The sequence below is a fragment of the Pipistrellus hanaki genome, assembly GCF_964339955.1.
Source record: "Pipistrellus hanaki genome assembly, chromosome: 15".
Lineage (NCBI taxonomy): Eukaryota > Metazoa > Chordata > Mammalia > Chiroptera > Vespertilionidae > Pipistrellus > Pipistrellus hanaki.
In genome coordinates this window covers 44,689,586-44,705,679 of record NC_140517.1, presented here as the reverse complement: position 1 = coordinate 44,705,679, position 16,094 = coordinate 44,689,586, and the positions used below count along the sequence as shown (strand labels likewise).

Genomic DNA, 16,094 nt, shown 5'->3' with positions numbered 1-16,094 from the left:
AGAAACATTAATGATGAGAGAGAATCATTGATCGGCTGCCTCCTGCACACTCCACACTGGGGATCAAGCACACAATCCGGGCATGCGCCCTTGATTGGGAATTGAACCGTCACCTCCTGGTTCATAGGTCGATGCTCAGCCACTGAGCCTGCTGGCCGGGCATAGGCCGGTGTAATTTGCTTTGTCCTAAACAAGAATAACGTTACATATTTTCTCCAACTCCCCATACAATAAGTACATAAGCATTTTTGAAAGATTGGAATGTTTCCATGCCTCTGTGTTCTATGGATTTACTGTGTTTTCTTTCTTTTAATAAACACATTTTTTTTATTGATTTCAGAGAAAGGAAGGGAGAGAGAGAAACAGAGATCGGTTACCTCCCTTGCGTGCCCAGACCGGGGATCAAACCCACAACCTTGGTATGTGCCCTAACCAGGAATAGAACCCGCCGCCACCTCTTGGCATAGGTGACACCGCTCCCATCCACTGAGCCACCTGGCCAGGGCTTTCCTGTATTTTCTTTGCACCCTCTCTCCCGGTGCAAACATGTTGCCGTCTGGGGGCACTCCTGCTATCTACACTAATAAAAGAGTAAGATGCAAATTGACCGCACTTTCACGACGCCCACCAGCCAATCAGGAATGAGTATGCAAATGAACCCAACAAATATGGCGGGTTAATCTGCATACACATGTGCTGAGGGGACATGTATATGCAGATTAACTCGCCATATTTGTTGGGGGTGGGGAAGGACACTTGTGTTTCACACTGCTCCCGGCCGCTCCAGGCCTCTGGGCAGCATGGGAAGGCGGGAAGGCAACTCCAGCCAGAGCGAAGGCAGTGCAGGCGGCCAGGGGAAGGAAGGCCCTTTCGTACACAAATCTTCATGCACTGGGCCTCTACCGTGTTTCCCCGAAAATAAGACATCCTCCGAAAATAAGACCTAGCGCATGGAAAGATAAGACATCCCTGAAAATAAGACCTAACGCAACTTGGGAAAAAAAATTAATATAAGACACTGTCTTATTTTCAGGGGAACAGGGTAGTATATATATATATATATTTTTTTAAATAGATATATATATGTTTTTTAATGTTCTCTGACAATCTCTGTATTTTACATAATGTATTCAGACAATTGATGTTTCAAATGATTATTGATATAACTAGAGTAATATCAACCATATTTGTTATTTTCTGTTTGTTGAAATTATTTTTTGTTTCTATTTTGTGTTCCACTTTTTTCTGCTTTTTCTTTTTTAAATCAATCTTTATTGTTCGTATTATTACAAAAGTTCCTCATTTTTTCCCCCTCCACCAGGTTCCCACCCCACCCTCTCTGCCCTTTCCCCACCCCCCCATTGTCCTCATCCATAGGTGCACAGTTTATGTTCATTAAATATATTTTTATTGATGTCAGAGAGGAAGGGAAAGGGAGAGAGAGATAGAAACATCAATGATAAGAGAGAATCATTGACTGGCTGCCTCCCGCACACCCCCTCCCGAGGATCAAACCCGCAACCTGGGCAGGTGCCCTGACCGCGAATCGAACCTGGGACCCCTCCGTCCGCAGCGGGCTGACGCGCTGTCCACTGAGCCACGCTGACCAGGGCAACTCCTGGCATATGGGCGTCTGTTTTGCTACATCCTTAGGCGAAGGGAAAGGTTGCGTGGCCCCAGCAGGCAGGCTTTGTTGGTCTCGGAAACGATGAAGGACAGCAGGGAGCTCCCCGAAACGCCCCCCTACCCCCGCCCCCCATTCTCCGGCTCGCCCAGGGCTGAGCTGAAGGAAGCAGGAGAGGAAGGCGCCGAAGGCAGGCAGAGGGGCGGGCGGGCGGGCGGGGGCGGCTCTCCTACACCGCGGCCTGGCTCTTCTGGTCCACCGTGGAGAGCGTGAAGGACTTGGACGTGAAGGACTTGGACCCCCTGGCCACGGACTCCTCGGTCAGCACGTTGCGCAGCCGGGCGGGGAGGGACTTGAGGACGCGGGCGTGGAAGCCTCGGGCGGCCACCACGTAGATGACGGGGTTGATGCAGCTGTTGATGTAGGCGATGGAGACGCACAGGGCGTCGAAGCGGGACACGGCCTTGTAGTGGCGGTGGGACTCGGGCAGGAAGGCCAGGGCCATCCCGGACACCTGGTAGGGCAGCCAGAGCAGGAAGAAGCTGGCCACCACCGCGGCCACCACCTTGAGCGTCTTGGTGGAGCGCGTGGCGCTGCGGCTCCAAGTCCGCAGCAGGAGGAAGGTGTAGCAGACGGAGAGGGTGGCCAGCGGGCACAGGAAGCCCACCACCAGCCGCACGGTGGCCACGGCCCTCTCCCTGCGGACCCCGGCGGCGTCGCGGCCGTAGCTGAGGCCGCACTCCATCTTGGCGGGGAAGTGCTGCACGTTCAGCTTCCGGTACACGAAGGAGGGGACGGTGAGCAGCAGGGCCAGGCCCCAGGCCACGGCGCAGGCCACCCAGGCCAGCCGGGGCCCGCGGTAGTTCTGGCACCAGATGGGGTTGAACACCAGCAGGAAGCGGTCGGCGCTGATGGCGGCCAGCAGCAGGATGCTGGCGAACAGGTTGAGCAGGAGCAGCGAGGGGAGCAGGCGGCAGGCGGCCTCCCCGAAGGACCAGTCGTTGTGGTGCAGGATGTTCACAAACAGGATGGGCAGCGACAGGCAGGACAGCAGGTCCGCCGCGGCCAGGTTGAGGAACCAGATGGCGTTGATGGCGCGCCGGGCCTCGCACCCGGTCACCCACACCACCATGAGGTTGCCGGGCACCCCCACCAGGAAGACCACCGCGAAGATCGCCAGGGACATCACGTCCGGGGTGCCCAGCCTCGGCGGGGTGTAGGAGGAGTTGTCCACGGGGACACTGGGGTCCATGCTGGAGTTCTCATAATCGGGATAGTCATAGTTGTCGCTTCCCGGTTGGTCCTGGGTGGGAAGCAGAGAGGCAGGGAGAAAGTGAGTCCGCAGACGGGAGCCAGGGGGGTCCATCAGAGCACGTGGCTGGGAGCCCACCACCCCAGGTTTCTCCAGGAAATGGGGGGCGGGGGGAAACCCTGCTAAGAATCAGCAGGGGTGTCACATCACTGATTAAAATACTAGAGGCTCGCCAAAAACCGGTTTGGCTCAGGAGATAGAGCGTCGGCCTGCCAACGGAAAGGTCCCGGGTTTGATTCCAGTCAAGGGCATGTACCTTGGTTGCGGGCACATCCCCAGTAGAGGGGTGTGCGAGAGGCAGCTGATGGATGATTCTCTCTCATCGGTGTTTCTAACTCTCTATCCCTCTCTCTTCCTCTCTGTAAAAAAAAAAATCAGCCGAGACCGGTTTGGCTCAATGGATAGAGCATCGGCTTGGGAACCAAAGGGTCCCGGGTTCAATTCCAGTCAAGGGCATGTACCTTGGTTGCGGGCATATCCCCAGTAGGGGGTGTGCAAGAGGCAGCTGATCGATGACTCTCTCTCATCGATGTTTCTAACTCTCTATCTCTCTCCCTTCCTCTCTGTACAAAATCAATAAAATATATTTTTTAAAAAAAATCAATAAAATATATTTTTTAAAAATAAATACTAGAGGCTCGATGCACGAAATTCGTGCAAGAGTAGGCCTTCCTTCCCTGGCTTCGCTCCCGGCCACCCAGGAGCCTGCAAGCCCTCGCTCCCGGCTGGAGCACCACTCCTGTAGCTCCCTCCACCACCCCCCTCCCCTTCATAGCAGGCATCCCGCTCTGCGCCTGTGTATGCAAATTAACCCGCCATCTTTGTTGGGTTGATTTGCATTCTCACTCCTGGTTGGCTGTGTGCGTTGCAGAGGTACAGTCAATTTACATGTTTGTCTATGATTAGGTGATATGGAAAATTCTTTTCTGCCAATTGGACTCCCAGGCCCCCCCCACCCCCTATCCCCCCACCCCCACTCCCCCGCCCTCCATCCCCCCACCCCCCACCCCCCCACCGCCACCTCCCCATGAAGTCCCTGGACGTCCCCATGATCCAGCAATCAAAGGATGAGCGCCGAGACTTGCCGTGAGCTGTGGTCCCCACCCATGACACGCTGCTTGTTCGACATGCTTAACAGCACCCACACACTGTGACACTGTGACTGGGTTACCCCTCACCACCACATCGCCCGCTTCTGCTGCCTGCCACCCACAGGGCAGCTCTGTGTTCTGCCTGGGAGTGGCGCCCTGGAGCAGGCAGCGGTTCCCCGGGCCCAGCGTACTCAGGCACAGCCTTTAAGGCGTGGGGAGGGGTGGGGGGCAGGCAGGGAAAGATGGAGTCGCCAAGACACAATATGCCATAAAGCAATATTTTAAAGAATCAAAAACACCTCTTCACCTAGATGCACGTACCCCTATGTTCACGTACAATAGCCACAACGTGGAAAGAACACAAGTGTTACTCTAGCTGGTTTGGCTCAGTGGATAGAGCGTCGGCCTGCAGACTGAAAGGTCCCAGGTTCGATTCCGGTCAAGGGCATGTACCTTGGTTGCGGGCACATCCCAAGTAGGGGGTGTGCAGGAGGCAGCTGATGGACGTTTCTCCCTCATCGATGTTTCTAACTCTCTATCCCTCTCCCTTCCTTCCTCTCCTGGAAAAATTGATAAAATATATATTTTTTTAAAAAGATGAAATATCGCCATGTACCATGCCACGCATGGATCTTGAGAGTATCGTGCTAAGTGAAATAGGTCAGACGGAAAAGGACAAGAACAGCACGATTTCAGTCATATGTGGGATATAAAGCAGCATAGCATAGAGAATATAGTCAATAATATTGTAATAGCTCTTCAGTGGTCGGCAAATTCATTAGTCAGCAGAGCCATAATCAACAGGACAACCATTAACATTTCTTTTGAGAGCCAAAATTTTTAACTTAGACTTCTTCTAACGCCACTTCTTCAAAATAGACTCGCCCAGGCCGTGGTATTTTGTGGAAGAGCCACACTTAAGGGGTCAAAGAGCCGCAGCTTGCCAACCACGGCCCTAGCCCGTTTGGCTCAATGGATAGAGTGCTGGCCTGCAGATCAAAGGGTCCCAGGTTCGACTGAGGTCAAGGGCACATTCCTTGGTTGCAGGCTCCTCCCTCCGCCCAGTCCTGGCCAGGGCTCATGCAGGAGGCAACCAATTGATGTGTTTCTCTCACATGGATGCTTCTCTCTGTCTTTCCCTCTCTCTTCCACTCTCCCTAAAAATCAATGGAAAAATTTCCTTGGGTGAGGATTAACAAACAAAAAAAAAATAATAATAATTTTAAAAAAGAACAAAGATTATGGTCTCTAATTACCATTTGCCATTCAAACGAGCCAGGACTCCTTGGAGAAGGGTTGATTCCTGTTCTGGGACAGGAAATAGGTAAGTTGACCTTGGAATCTCTCAGAAAGTAAGGACATTTTTAATGGGGAAATGTCAAAGAGAAATAAAAGACAGTCTGAAAAGGCTCCCACTCGTCAAAGACGGGACAATTTGAGTACCTGATAATAAGAATTATGAGGGAATGAAACACATCCTATATAATAAAAGCCTAATATGCTAAATTTCCGGCCGTTCGACCATTTGACCAGTCGCTATGACGTGCACTGACCATCAGGGGGCAGATGGTCTGACTGGTAAGTTAGCTTGCTGCTGGAGTCCAGCCAATCGGGATCGGGTGAGACTGCCGGACAGGCCCTGGAGCCCTCCCTCTATCCCTCCCCGGCCCCAATTGTGTACCCGTGGTGTCCCTGGACCTGGCCTGCGGGGATCAGGATAAAACCAGCTCTCCCACATCCCCCGAGGGGTCCCGGGTTTCAAGAGGGCTCAGGCCAGGCCGAGGGACCCTACGGGTGCATGAGTGCAGGCCCCGGGCCTCTGGTTAATATATAGAGATCTGAGTTTACAACGATACTAAAAACAAGCAAACCCATCCGTCACCTTCCTGTTCCGGGAAGGGAGGGAACCCAGCATGTGTCCTGCCATTTGCGTGTAAAGTAAGAGCCGGGCTGGGAAAGTGGCTCTGAATTCTTTTTAGTTAGCTAATCCTCACTGAGGATATTTCCTCGTTGGTTTTTAGAGAGTGTGGAAGGGGAGGAGGAGAGACAGAGAGAGAGAGAAACTTCGATGTGAGAGAGACACACCCAGGTGGGTTGCCTCTCACACATGCTCTGAACAGCGCTGGGGATAGAGCCTGCAGCGGTGGCAGCCGGAATCGAACCCGGGATCCTTCCGTCCAAGGGCCTACAATCTATCCGCCGAGCCAAACCAGCCAGGGCGGAAAGGGGTTCTTTAGAGAAGAATCCTACGTAATCAAGATCTAACGTGCCGATGGCCGTGACACCGAGAAGCACAACCACCAGATGGTGGGTCAGCAGGAGGGCGGGGCAGCGAGCAACAGGAGGGGGAAGAGCTGGGGACAGTGTCAAGAGAGGAACGGTGCCGAGGCGGCAGCTGGGCTGGGGGTCCCCGGAGGGGTCCCCTGGTCGCCAACCTGCACCCCAGGGCACCCGACCCCCGGCAGGAAGATCCGGGCAGGGAGCGGGTGATCAGACTCATTGCCGAGCTCCTACTATCCTGTTTTCCCCGAAAATAAGACAGTGTCTTATATTAATTTTTTTCTCCCAAAGTTGCGCTAGGTCTTATTTTCAGGGGATGTCTTTTTTTTTTTTTTTTTTTAATATATTTTATTGATTTTGTACAGAGAGGAAGGGAGAGAGATAGAGAGTTAGAAACATCGATGAGAGTCATGGATCAGCTGCCTCTTGCACACCCCCTACTGGGGATATGCCCGCAACCAAGGTACATGCCCTTGACCGGAATCGAACCCGGGACCCCTCAGTCCCCAAGCCGACGCTCTATCCATTGAGCCAAACCGGTCCCAGCAATTCAGGGGATGTCTTATCTTTCCACGCGCTAGGTCTTACTTTCGGAGGATGTCTTATTTTCGGGGGAAACACGTTATGTGCTGAGCGTGACCTCCGCTCTTCCACCCCGACCGTGACCCTCACGCAGGTTCTGGCCACTCGCCCATGTTATGGATGGGGAGGCAGAGGCCCCGGAGGGAAAGCAGCCTGTTCGGGTCACGTAGGTAGGAATGCAAACCTGCACAGGGCGGGGCTCCGATGCAGGCAGGCTGCCCCTGACCAGCCCCCAGGGGTCCGGGGGAGGAGGAAGGGGAGGACAGCTCAGGAGCGAGCTCTGTAGCCCTGGAAGCTCGCCCATCACTGAGTCACTCTGTCACAAACCCAGGGAAAGGAGACGGAGAGACAGAAACATCGTCCAGAGCTGGATGTTGAGTGTGCCTGAATGTGTGGGCTGAGGTTCATACATGAAATAAGATAAAATGTGCTCAGGCGTCTCACAGAGTGCCTGGCATACAGTGGAGGGCCAAGAAGTGGCAGCCGATGTTAATATTCTTTTTTTTTTTTTTAAACCTATCTGCCTACCTGGTTGCCCCTAACTACCCTCCCCGGCCGGCCTGGTCGCCCCTAGTCGCCTCTCCCTTGGCCCCCACAGCCATGGCTTTATGCAGAAGGTTGTCCAGAAAGATGTCCAGAAGATGTCCAGTCTAATTAGCATATTGCCCTTTTATTGGTATAGATATGTTTATTGGTTTCAGAGAGTAAGGGAGAGGGAGAGAGAGAAACATCCATGATGAGAGAGAAGTACTGATCTGCTGCCTCCTGCACACCCCCTCATTGGGATCAAGCTTGCAAGCAGCTGAAACCGGTTTGGCTCAATGGATAGAGTGTCGGCTTGGGGACTGAAGGGTCCCGGGTTCGATTCCAGTCAAGGGCATGTACCTTGGTTGAGGGCATATCCCCAGTAGGAGGTGTGCAAGAGGCAGCTGATCCATGACTCTCTCTCATCGATGTTTCTAACTCTCTATCTCTCTCCCTTCCTCTCTGTACAAAATCAATAAAATATATTTAATTAAAAAAAAAAAAGCTTGCAAGCAACCACAACCTAAACCCATGTATGTGCCCTGGCTAGGAATGATGTTAGTATTCTTAATCAACATCATGATTACTGAACACCTGAGATCTTTCTCTGAATCAAATTTTTTTTTCTAGCCCCTTTACATCACCCTGAAGTGGGGCTGGTAGATGGTTCGGGGCACTGGCTGGAGAGCCATCCCAGCGGTGACATGACTCAAAGGAGAGTGCCAGTGCCGCTGGCGAGCGGGGGAGCAGGGCAGGGCAGAGCCGTGCCGGGGAATATCACTCGGTCAGGAAAAGGGAGTGGGGTGCTGATGCAGGATACAGCGTGGATGAGGCCTGAGAACACGTGCTGAGTGAAAGAAGCCAGACACAGATGGTCACGTGTCCTATGCTTCCCTGTGTCTGCTCCGTCCAGAAAGACACATCCACAGAGATGGGGCTGGGGCGGGGGGGGGGGGGGGGGTCATGGTTGCCCGGGGCTGGAGAAGGAATGGGAGTGACCGTCGGATGGGTGCAGGGTTAACTTTGGGGGTGCTGAAGCGTGCACAGAACCACGGGCGTACTAACTGGCACTGAGGCGTACACTTTAAAACGGCAAATCACAGATCGTGTGGATTTTACTCGCTTCCCCAAGAAACACCGGTGTCATAAAGACATCCAGGGCTGCCGAAACCGGTGTGGCTCAGTGGATAGAGCGTCGGCCTGCGGACTGAAAGGTCCCAGGTTCGATTCCGGTCAAGGGCACGTACCTTGGTTGCGGGCACATCCCCAGTAGGGGGTGTGCAAGAGGCAGCTGATTGATGTTTCTCATCGATGTTTCTAGCTCTCTATCCCTCTCCCTTCCTCTCTGTGAAAAATCAATAAAAATATATTTCTTAAAAAAATAAATAAAAAATAAAAAAAAGTAAAGAGCCAGGACCATGTGACACGCCGGACTGGAGCCTGGAGCAGGGAAAATGCATTCGCTCTGCAGGGCGTCATTTGGACAATTGATTGAGTCTGGGTGTGGCCTGCGACGAGGCCACTGCACTGCATCGGGGTCAGAGCTCCCCACGCGGGTGACCGGGCTGCGCTCACCAGCTAGCCCCGTGGTCGGCAAACCTCGGCTCGAGAGCCACATGCGGCTCTTTGGCCCCTTGAGCGTGGCTCTTCCACAAAATACCACCACGTGCCGGCGCACACGTACAGTGCGATGGACACTTCGTGGCCCATGGGCATTAGTCAGTTTTCGGGTCTCAAATTTCAAATTTGTTCTGTGGCTATTTGGCTCTGTTGACTAATGAGTTTGCCAACCGTGGGACTAGTAGGTAAGTGTCCCTCTTCTTGAGAAGTAGAGACGTTGACTCTCCAGTGGTTGGGGTGGGGGGAATGATCGATCGATCGATAGGGCAAATTTGGAGAATCTGGGTAAAGAGGATAGGGAAGGGTTTGGGCGGTCTTACTCTTGTAACTTTTCTATAAAGTGTGGAAATAGCCCTAGCTGGTGTGGCTCAGTGGATAGAGTGTCGGCCTGCGGACTGAATGAAGGGTCCCGGTTCGATTCTGGCCAAGGGCACATGCCTGGGTTGTGGGCTCAGTTCCCAGTAGAGGGTGTGCAGAGGCAGCCGATCCATGATTCTCGCTCATCATTGATGTTCCTATCTCTCTCTCTCCCTCTCCTTTCTTCTCTAAAACCAATAAAATATATTTTAAAAAATAAAATAAAGTGTGAAAATATTTCAAAATGAAAGCTAAAATCGTCGCAATGTTCCCACTGGTGAACAAACCTGCCCTGAGCCCTCCCCCCCCCAACTCCTACCCTGACCCTGACCCTGACCCTGACCTGCACCTGCCTTTCCGTTTGGCTGCTCTGGGACCCTCCCCTTACAGGTCCCCATGCTCCAATCAAGAAAGGTTAATGCCAGGCACAGCAGGAGGCCCCATTCCCTGCCATTTTTTAAAAATATATATATATATATTATTATTTTTTTACAGAGAGGAAGGGAGAGGGATAGAAAGCTAGAAATATCAATGAGAGAGAAATATCGACCAGCTGCCTCCTGCACACTCCCTACGGGGGATGTGCTGGCAGCCAAGATACATGCCCTTGACCAGAATCGAACCCAGGACCCTTCAGCCTGTAGGCCGACGCTCCATCCACTGAGCCAAACCGGTTTTGGCTCCCTGCCATTTTTAAAAATATATATTTTATTGATGTTTCACAGAGAGGAAGAGAGAGGGATACAGAGTCAGAAACATCGAGGAGAGAGAAACATCGACCAGCTGCCTCCTGCACACCCCCCACCGGGGATGTGCCCGCAACCAAGATGCGTGCCCTTGACCGGAATCGGACCCGGGACCCTTCAGTCTGCAGGCTGACGCTCTAGCCACTGAGCCAAACCGAACCAGACTCCCTGCCATTTTTTGAGCGGGAAGGGTGGGTAGTGGCGGGGGGGGGGGGGGGGGGGGCGTGTGTGCAGGTTGTTAAATATTGTGAATGTCCCCATCAAGCTAACTTTCCTCTGCTGGTTGTGCAAGCGAAGGGCCATCCTTGGCTGCAGAATGAGTCAGACCCCAAAAAGGGATCCTGCCCCGCTACCCGCCCCCCACGCTCCTGGTGCCCCCCCACACACACACGTCACCCCTCCTCTCACCAGCTGACACAGCTCCCTGGGCTCGGCACTCTCATGACGCGGACAAAAGATGCTGATTCAAACACTGTGGTTTCCGCCCGGGACCTCGCAAACGGCTCGCCGATCGCTGACGGGACATGACCGAGGTGCCCACCCCAGGGGACCCGGCCCATCCGGCAACAGAATACTATGCAACCCCCAAAAAGAACGAGGAAGTGGGGCCCCGATGGGGAAAGAACCCCGAGATGGAGGTGCAGCAGAACAGCGCGGACCCAGGAGTGTGTAACGCTCCCCGCAAACAGGAAGCGGGCTGGCACCCCTCTTCCTGCCCGCACCGCCCCTTCCGCTCTGTCCCAATCGCTCTCTCCGTCCAGTGTGTGCCTGCATTCGGTCTGCTTCCAGAAGCAGACACGGGCCCGGCTGGTTTTGCTCAGTGGGTAGAGCGGCGGCCTGCAGACTAAAGGGTCCCGGGTTCGATTCCAGTCAAGGGCATGTACCTTGGTTGTGGGCACATCCCCAGTGGGGGGTAGGGGGGGGGGTGCAAGAGGCAGCTGACGGATGTTTCTCTCTCATCGATGTTTCTAATTCTATCCCTCTCCCTTCCTCTCTGTAAAAAAAATAAAAAATAAATCAATCGCCGAAACCAGTTTGGCTCAGTGGATAGAGCTTCGGCTTGGGGACTAAAAGGTCCCAGTTCTATTCCGGTCAAGGGCATGTACCTTGGTTGCGGGCACATCCCCAGTAGGGGGTGTGCAAGAGGCAGCTGATCGATGACTCTCTCTCATCGATGTTTCTAACTCTCTATCCCTTTCTTCCTCTCTGTACAAAATCAATAAAATATATTTAAAAATAAAATAAAATAAAATGAATCAATAAAATATATTTTTTTTTAAAGAAAAGATAGCAGCAGACAGAGGGCCCCTGGCAGAGCGGCGGTGCCAGGAGCGGGCTTGGAGGCGGGCATCGGAAGGAAGCTGTTCACCAGGTGTGCTGTCCTCCTCAGATACAGACCCCAAGCCTGGGGACATGCCCACCCCGCACGCACGGCGGGCCTCCTGCAGAATCCCGGCTCTCGGAGGAGCCTGCGGCTGCTTCCTCCCGGCACACACTTTCACTCTCCACTCTCCTGGCGGGAAGTGGGGGTCTGCAGGCAGAGCGGAACCCGCCCGGGCTGCTCGGCAGGGAGGCCGGTCCGAGAGCAAAGCCACAGAAGCAGACACAGGGAGGGCGCTGGGCTCCCCGTGGTCCGTGGCCGTGGGGGGGGGCGGGGGGCCGTGGAACGTGGCTGATGTGTCCGAGGGGCTAGTGGCTGTGCCGGTTGGACTGAATGTCGCCCGTGGCGCGTGGCCGCCGTGTGGATCCGGGCGGGTGTGGGGCCCAGGCCTCCCAGCCGCCCGGCACTGTCCTCAGCACCCACCCCGGCCCTTCTCGCCCTAAAGACCGTCTCTAGGTCACAGCCACCCGAGGGCAAGGCGTTACCATGGCGCCCGAGTTCCCGGGGCCATGGCAAGAGCCCTTGTCCGGCCGAAACCGGTTTGGCTCAGTGGGTAGAGAGTTGGCCTGTGGACTGGAAGGTCCCGGGTTCGATTCCGGTCAAGGGCATGTGCCTTGGTTGTGGGCACATCCCCAGTGGGGGGTGTGCAGGAGGCAGCTGATCGATGTTTCTCATCGATGTTTCTTTTTTTTTAAAAATATATATTTTATTGATTTTTCACAGAGAGGAAGAGAGAGGGATAGAGAGTCAGAAACATTGGTGAGAGAGAATCATCAATCAGTTGCCTCTTGCACACCCCCTACTGGGGATGTGCCCACATCCAAGGTACATGCCCTTGACCGGAATCGAACCCGGGACCCTTCAGTCTGCAGGCTAACGCTCTATCCACTGAGCCAAACCGGTTTCGGCTCTCATCGATGTTTCTAACTCTCTCTCCCTTCCTCTCTGTAAAAAAAAAAAATCAATAATTTTTTTTTTTTTTTTTTTCAAAGAGCCCTTGTCGGCTGCATGGACAAAGGGCTGCAGAACAGAAGCTGGAGGAGAGGAGATGGGAGCGTCCGGGGAGGTGCGGGCAGCGGGGCTGGCACTGGGGCAGCGGCGCTGGCACTGGGGCAGCGGCATGCATGGACGGCGGACGGGGTGAGGGAGGAGGCGCGGCTCTCCTCAGAGAAGACCCATCCTAAGCACCGAGCTCTGGTCTCCGCCCTTTCCACGTCCGTCTCATCTAATCTGCAGACAACCCCTGAGGGCGGCTGCTCTCACAACACCCATCTCCCCGGTGAGAACACTGAGGCGGCCGGGAACGAAAGAGACGCGCCTCCTCACCGTCAGCAGGTGAGCTGGGCCCCAGAGCCTTCCCCGAGAGGCCACCAGGCTTAACTGCGGGGCACCGATGCAGGGCAGGAAGCCACGCGGTGAGAGGCGGGACCGTGCTACGCGCCAAAACATGGAAGGCCAGCGTGGCTGGGAGGCGGCCCGGAGGAGGCTGGAGACCCTCAGATGCCCTGTGAACGAATCTGCATCTTACCCGGGGGCGATGGGGAGCCACGGATGGTCCTTGAGCTGCAGAGGGACTGGGTCAGCACTCAGTTTAGAAAGATGGCTCTGGCCCTGACCGGTTTGGCTCGGTGGATAGAGCATCGGCCTGTGGACTCAAGGGTCCCGGGTTCGATTCCGGTCAAGGGCATGTGCCTTGGTTGTGGGCACGTCCCCAGTGAGGGGTGTGCAGGAGGCAGCTGATGGATGCTTCTCTCTCATCAATGTTTCTAACGCTCTATCCCACTCCCTTCCTCTCTAAAAAATCAATTATAGCCGAAACCGGTTTGGCTCAATGGATAGAACGTCGGTTTGGGGACTGAAGGGTCCTGGGTTCGATTCTGGTCAAGGGCATGTACCTTGGTTGGGGGCACATCTCCAATAGGGGGTGTGCAAGAGGCAGCTGATCTATGACTCTCTCTTGTCGATGTTTCTAACTCGCTATCTCTCTCCCTTCCTCTCTGTACAAAATCAATAAAATATATTTTTTTAAATCAATATATATATATATATATATATATATATATATATATATATATATATATATATATATATATATATATATATATATATATATATGTCTCTGGCCAGTGTCAGTAGCTGGGACCAGAGTGGGGGCTGGAGCAGGGGCCCAGGCCCGTGAAGGTGGAAGCTCGGAGGAGGGGTGATGACCAGGAAGAGGAAGAGTAGCGGGCAGACTGAAGCGCACAGAGAAGGCCGGCCTCGGCCTCCGTCCCTGAGCCCCCGGGGGTGTTTCTGGAAGGGTCCGCCGTGAGCTGGCGTCCGCGGGGCCCCAGAGGGGCAGTGACGGGCGCCAGAGGCTCTGAGGCGGGCCGGGAGCGTGGCCCTTCCCGCCCCACCCTCCGGGCCTGGGGAGCCGTGCACGGACAGAAGCAGAAGTCACAGCCAGCAGGGTCCCCGGCCGAGGCCCTGTCCGCAGGAGCGGGGCCAAAAGGTGAAGTGAGGGAGTGAAGCAACCCCGCTTCCCCTTCCCCGTGAAGCACGACAGGAGCCGGGGGCTCTGAGGGCGGCAGGTGCCAAATCACAGCCCCGCGCCGACCACACACCGCGCCGGACGCCGCCCCCTCGGACACACACACATGGAATCCGTGCAACGGCCCCGCTGCACCTCCAGCCACCACGGCCCCGGGCGCCCGGTCAGACAGGGACCTCCCAGTCTGAGCGGTCCCCGCTCAGCGCCGCTCTTGCCCAACACTAAGACAGCCCCGTGCTCTGCAGACAGACGTGCACAGAACGAGCTGGACTGGAGGAACCCAGCCTGCGAGGCGCAGCCGAAGGCGTGGGAGAAACCGACACGGAACGGACCCCACAGCCCGTCTGAGCCGCGGCCGGGCCTCCCGCCCCAGGAGGGGCTCTGGGTGGGAACCCCGTCTCCCTTCCTTGTTGCGAGTAAATAAAACTGCCTCCCGGCGACCCCGTCTGGCTCTGGAACCCCGCGCCCGCTCAGGAGCAGGGTCCTCCCCGCTCCTGCCTCAGTTTCCCTCAGTCTCCACCATTCAGAACACCGAACGCCCAGGTCAGTCCGGTCACCCTCCCTCCCGAGCAGCTTTTGAGGAAGAAAGTCGTGGACTTAGGAGACCCCCCGAGGCCCCGTCCTGGGGAATGCAAGGGCCCCAGCCCCAGGCCTCGCCCTGAGTCCTGGACAGTCCGGCTCCTTAGCGTGTCCCAGCCCAGAAGTGTGCCAGGCCAGGGGAGAAGGGGAGAAATGGGTGGCAGGGCAGCAGGGAGATTGGGGTGGGGGTCGGGGAGATGGAGGAAGAGAGAGCAGAGGCCCCGGCGCCCACGCCCGTTCCAGACTCACCATGTTCGTCTCCCTGGTTCTCCGCGGGGCCAGGGCCCGCCGCCCGCGGTCTGTGGTTTTTATGGCCCCACGGGAGGCGCAGAGAGGCAGGAAGGAAATGACCCGTTCCTCTGCCCCGAGGTCCTCATTGGTCTGCAGCCCGGGTACCTGGGCCGGCCGGGCGCCGGTGGGGCAGCGAGGGGAGCAGAGGTCAGGGCTCCGGGCGCTGAGGAAGCCCCCTCCCGCCCAGGCCAGAGGGGAGAGAGGCCTGCCCGGTGACCCTGGGCCCCCGCTCTGAGCTGGGGTTCCCCATTTGAGACCATCTCTCTCTCTCCCTCTCCTTCCAGAGCCCCTACGCCAAGAAGCCTCGGAGTCCAGGCTGCCTGGCCGCCCGGAGGCCGGGCAGCGGGCAGGGAGCCCCGCCTCCCCAGCAGGTTGCTGGGAGCCCGGATGTCACCGGACCATCAGTGGGTCCGGGCGGCCGGTCACTGCTGGAGCCGATTTGGCAGGGACAGGGTTGAACACAGATGAGCGTTTATTCCAGTCCCGCCGGCAGCATGGGGAGCAGCAGGTCACCCACAGACATCTGCTTCGCAGCCCCCCATAAGCCCCCTGCTCCCATTGGGCAGAAGGATGAAGATTACTTGGAAAAGTCGGCAAAAGGGATAAGAATGGCCGGAACCAGTTTGGTTCAGTGGACAGAGTGTCAGCCTGCGGCCTGAAGGGTCCCGGGTTCGATTCCGGTCAAGGGCATGTACCTTGGTTTCGGGCACATCCCCAATGGGGGGTGTGCAGGAGGCAGCTGATCAATGTTTCTAATTTTCTATCCCTCTCCCTTCCTCTCTGTAAAAAAATCAATAAAAAAAATATATTTAAAAAAAAAAGGGATAAGAGTGGGGTATGCAAAATGGGAACTTCCAGCTAATACTGGCTCAAGGTTTGCACCAGGCTGGTGGCATGCAAAGTGCGTGTGCCCCTGGTTTCTGCAAAAAGGTTGTTACTCTTTCCAGGATAATAAGCAGCTCCCAGAATGTGCCTTCTCTAATCAGAACAAAACAATTCGAGTTCACAGGGCATGATTAATTTTTTTTTTATTATTGGCGAGAAAGAGAGAAAGAGAGAGAGAGAAAGAGAGAGATCTATTTGTTTTTTGTTTGTTAATCCTCACCAGAGGATATTGTTCCGTTGATTTTTAGAGAGAGTGGGAAGGAGGAGGAGAGGCAGAGAGACAAACACTGG

General features: G+C 55.1%; 1 protein-coding gene across 3 annotated transcripts; it reads right to left on the bottom strand.

The window, feature by feature from the left end:
• Positions 1–1,363: 1,363 nt before the first annotated feature.
• On the bottom strand, positions 1,364–15,226 carry C5AR1 (complement C5a receptor 1). 3 transcript variants are annotated; one of them, XM_084906170.1, is made up of 2 exons: positions 14,877–15,226; positions 1,364–2,927 (listed from the first exon to the last, which is right to left on the bottom strand). In XM_084906170.1, exons 1-2 carry the CDS (start codon positions 14,877–14,879, stop codon positions 1,854–1,856), a joined length of 1,077 nt encoding a protein of 358 aa, XP_084762296.1. In that variant the 5' UTR covers positions 14,880–15,226; the 3' UTR covers positions 1,364–1,853. The 3 variants fall into 3 exon arrangements, with proteins under 3 accessions (XP_084762296.1, XP_084762297.1, XP_084762298.1); XM_084906171.1 differs by lacking the exon at positions 14,877–15,226 and adding an exon at positions 5,284–5,308 and having other exon boundaries at positions 1,370–2,927; XM_084906172.1 differs by lacking the exon at positions 14,877–15,226 and adding an exon at positions 3,193–3,276 and having other exon boundaries at positions 1,370–2,927.
• Positions 15,227–16,094: the final 868 nt, after the last annotated feature.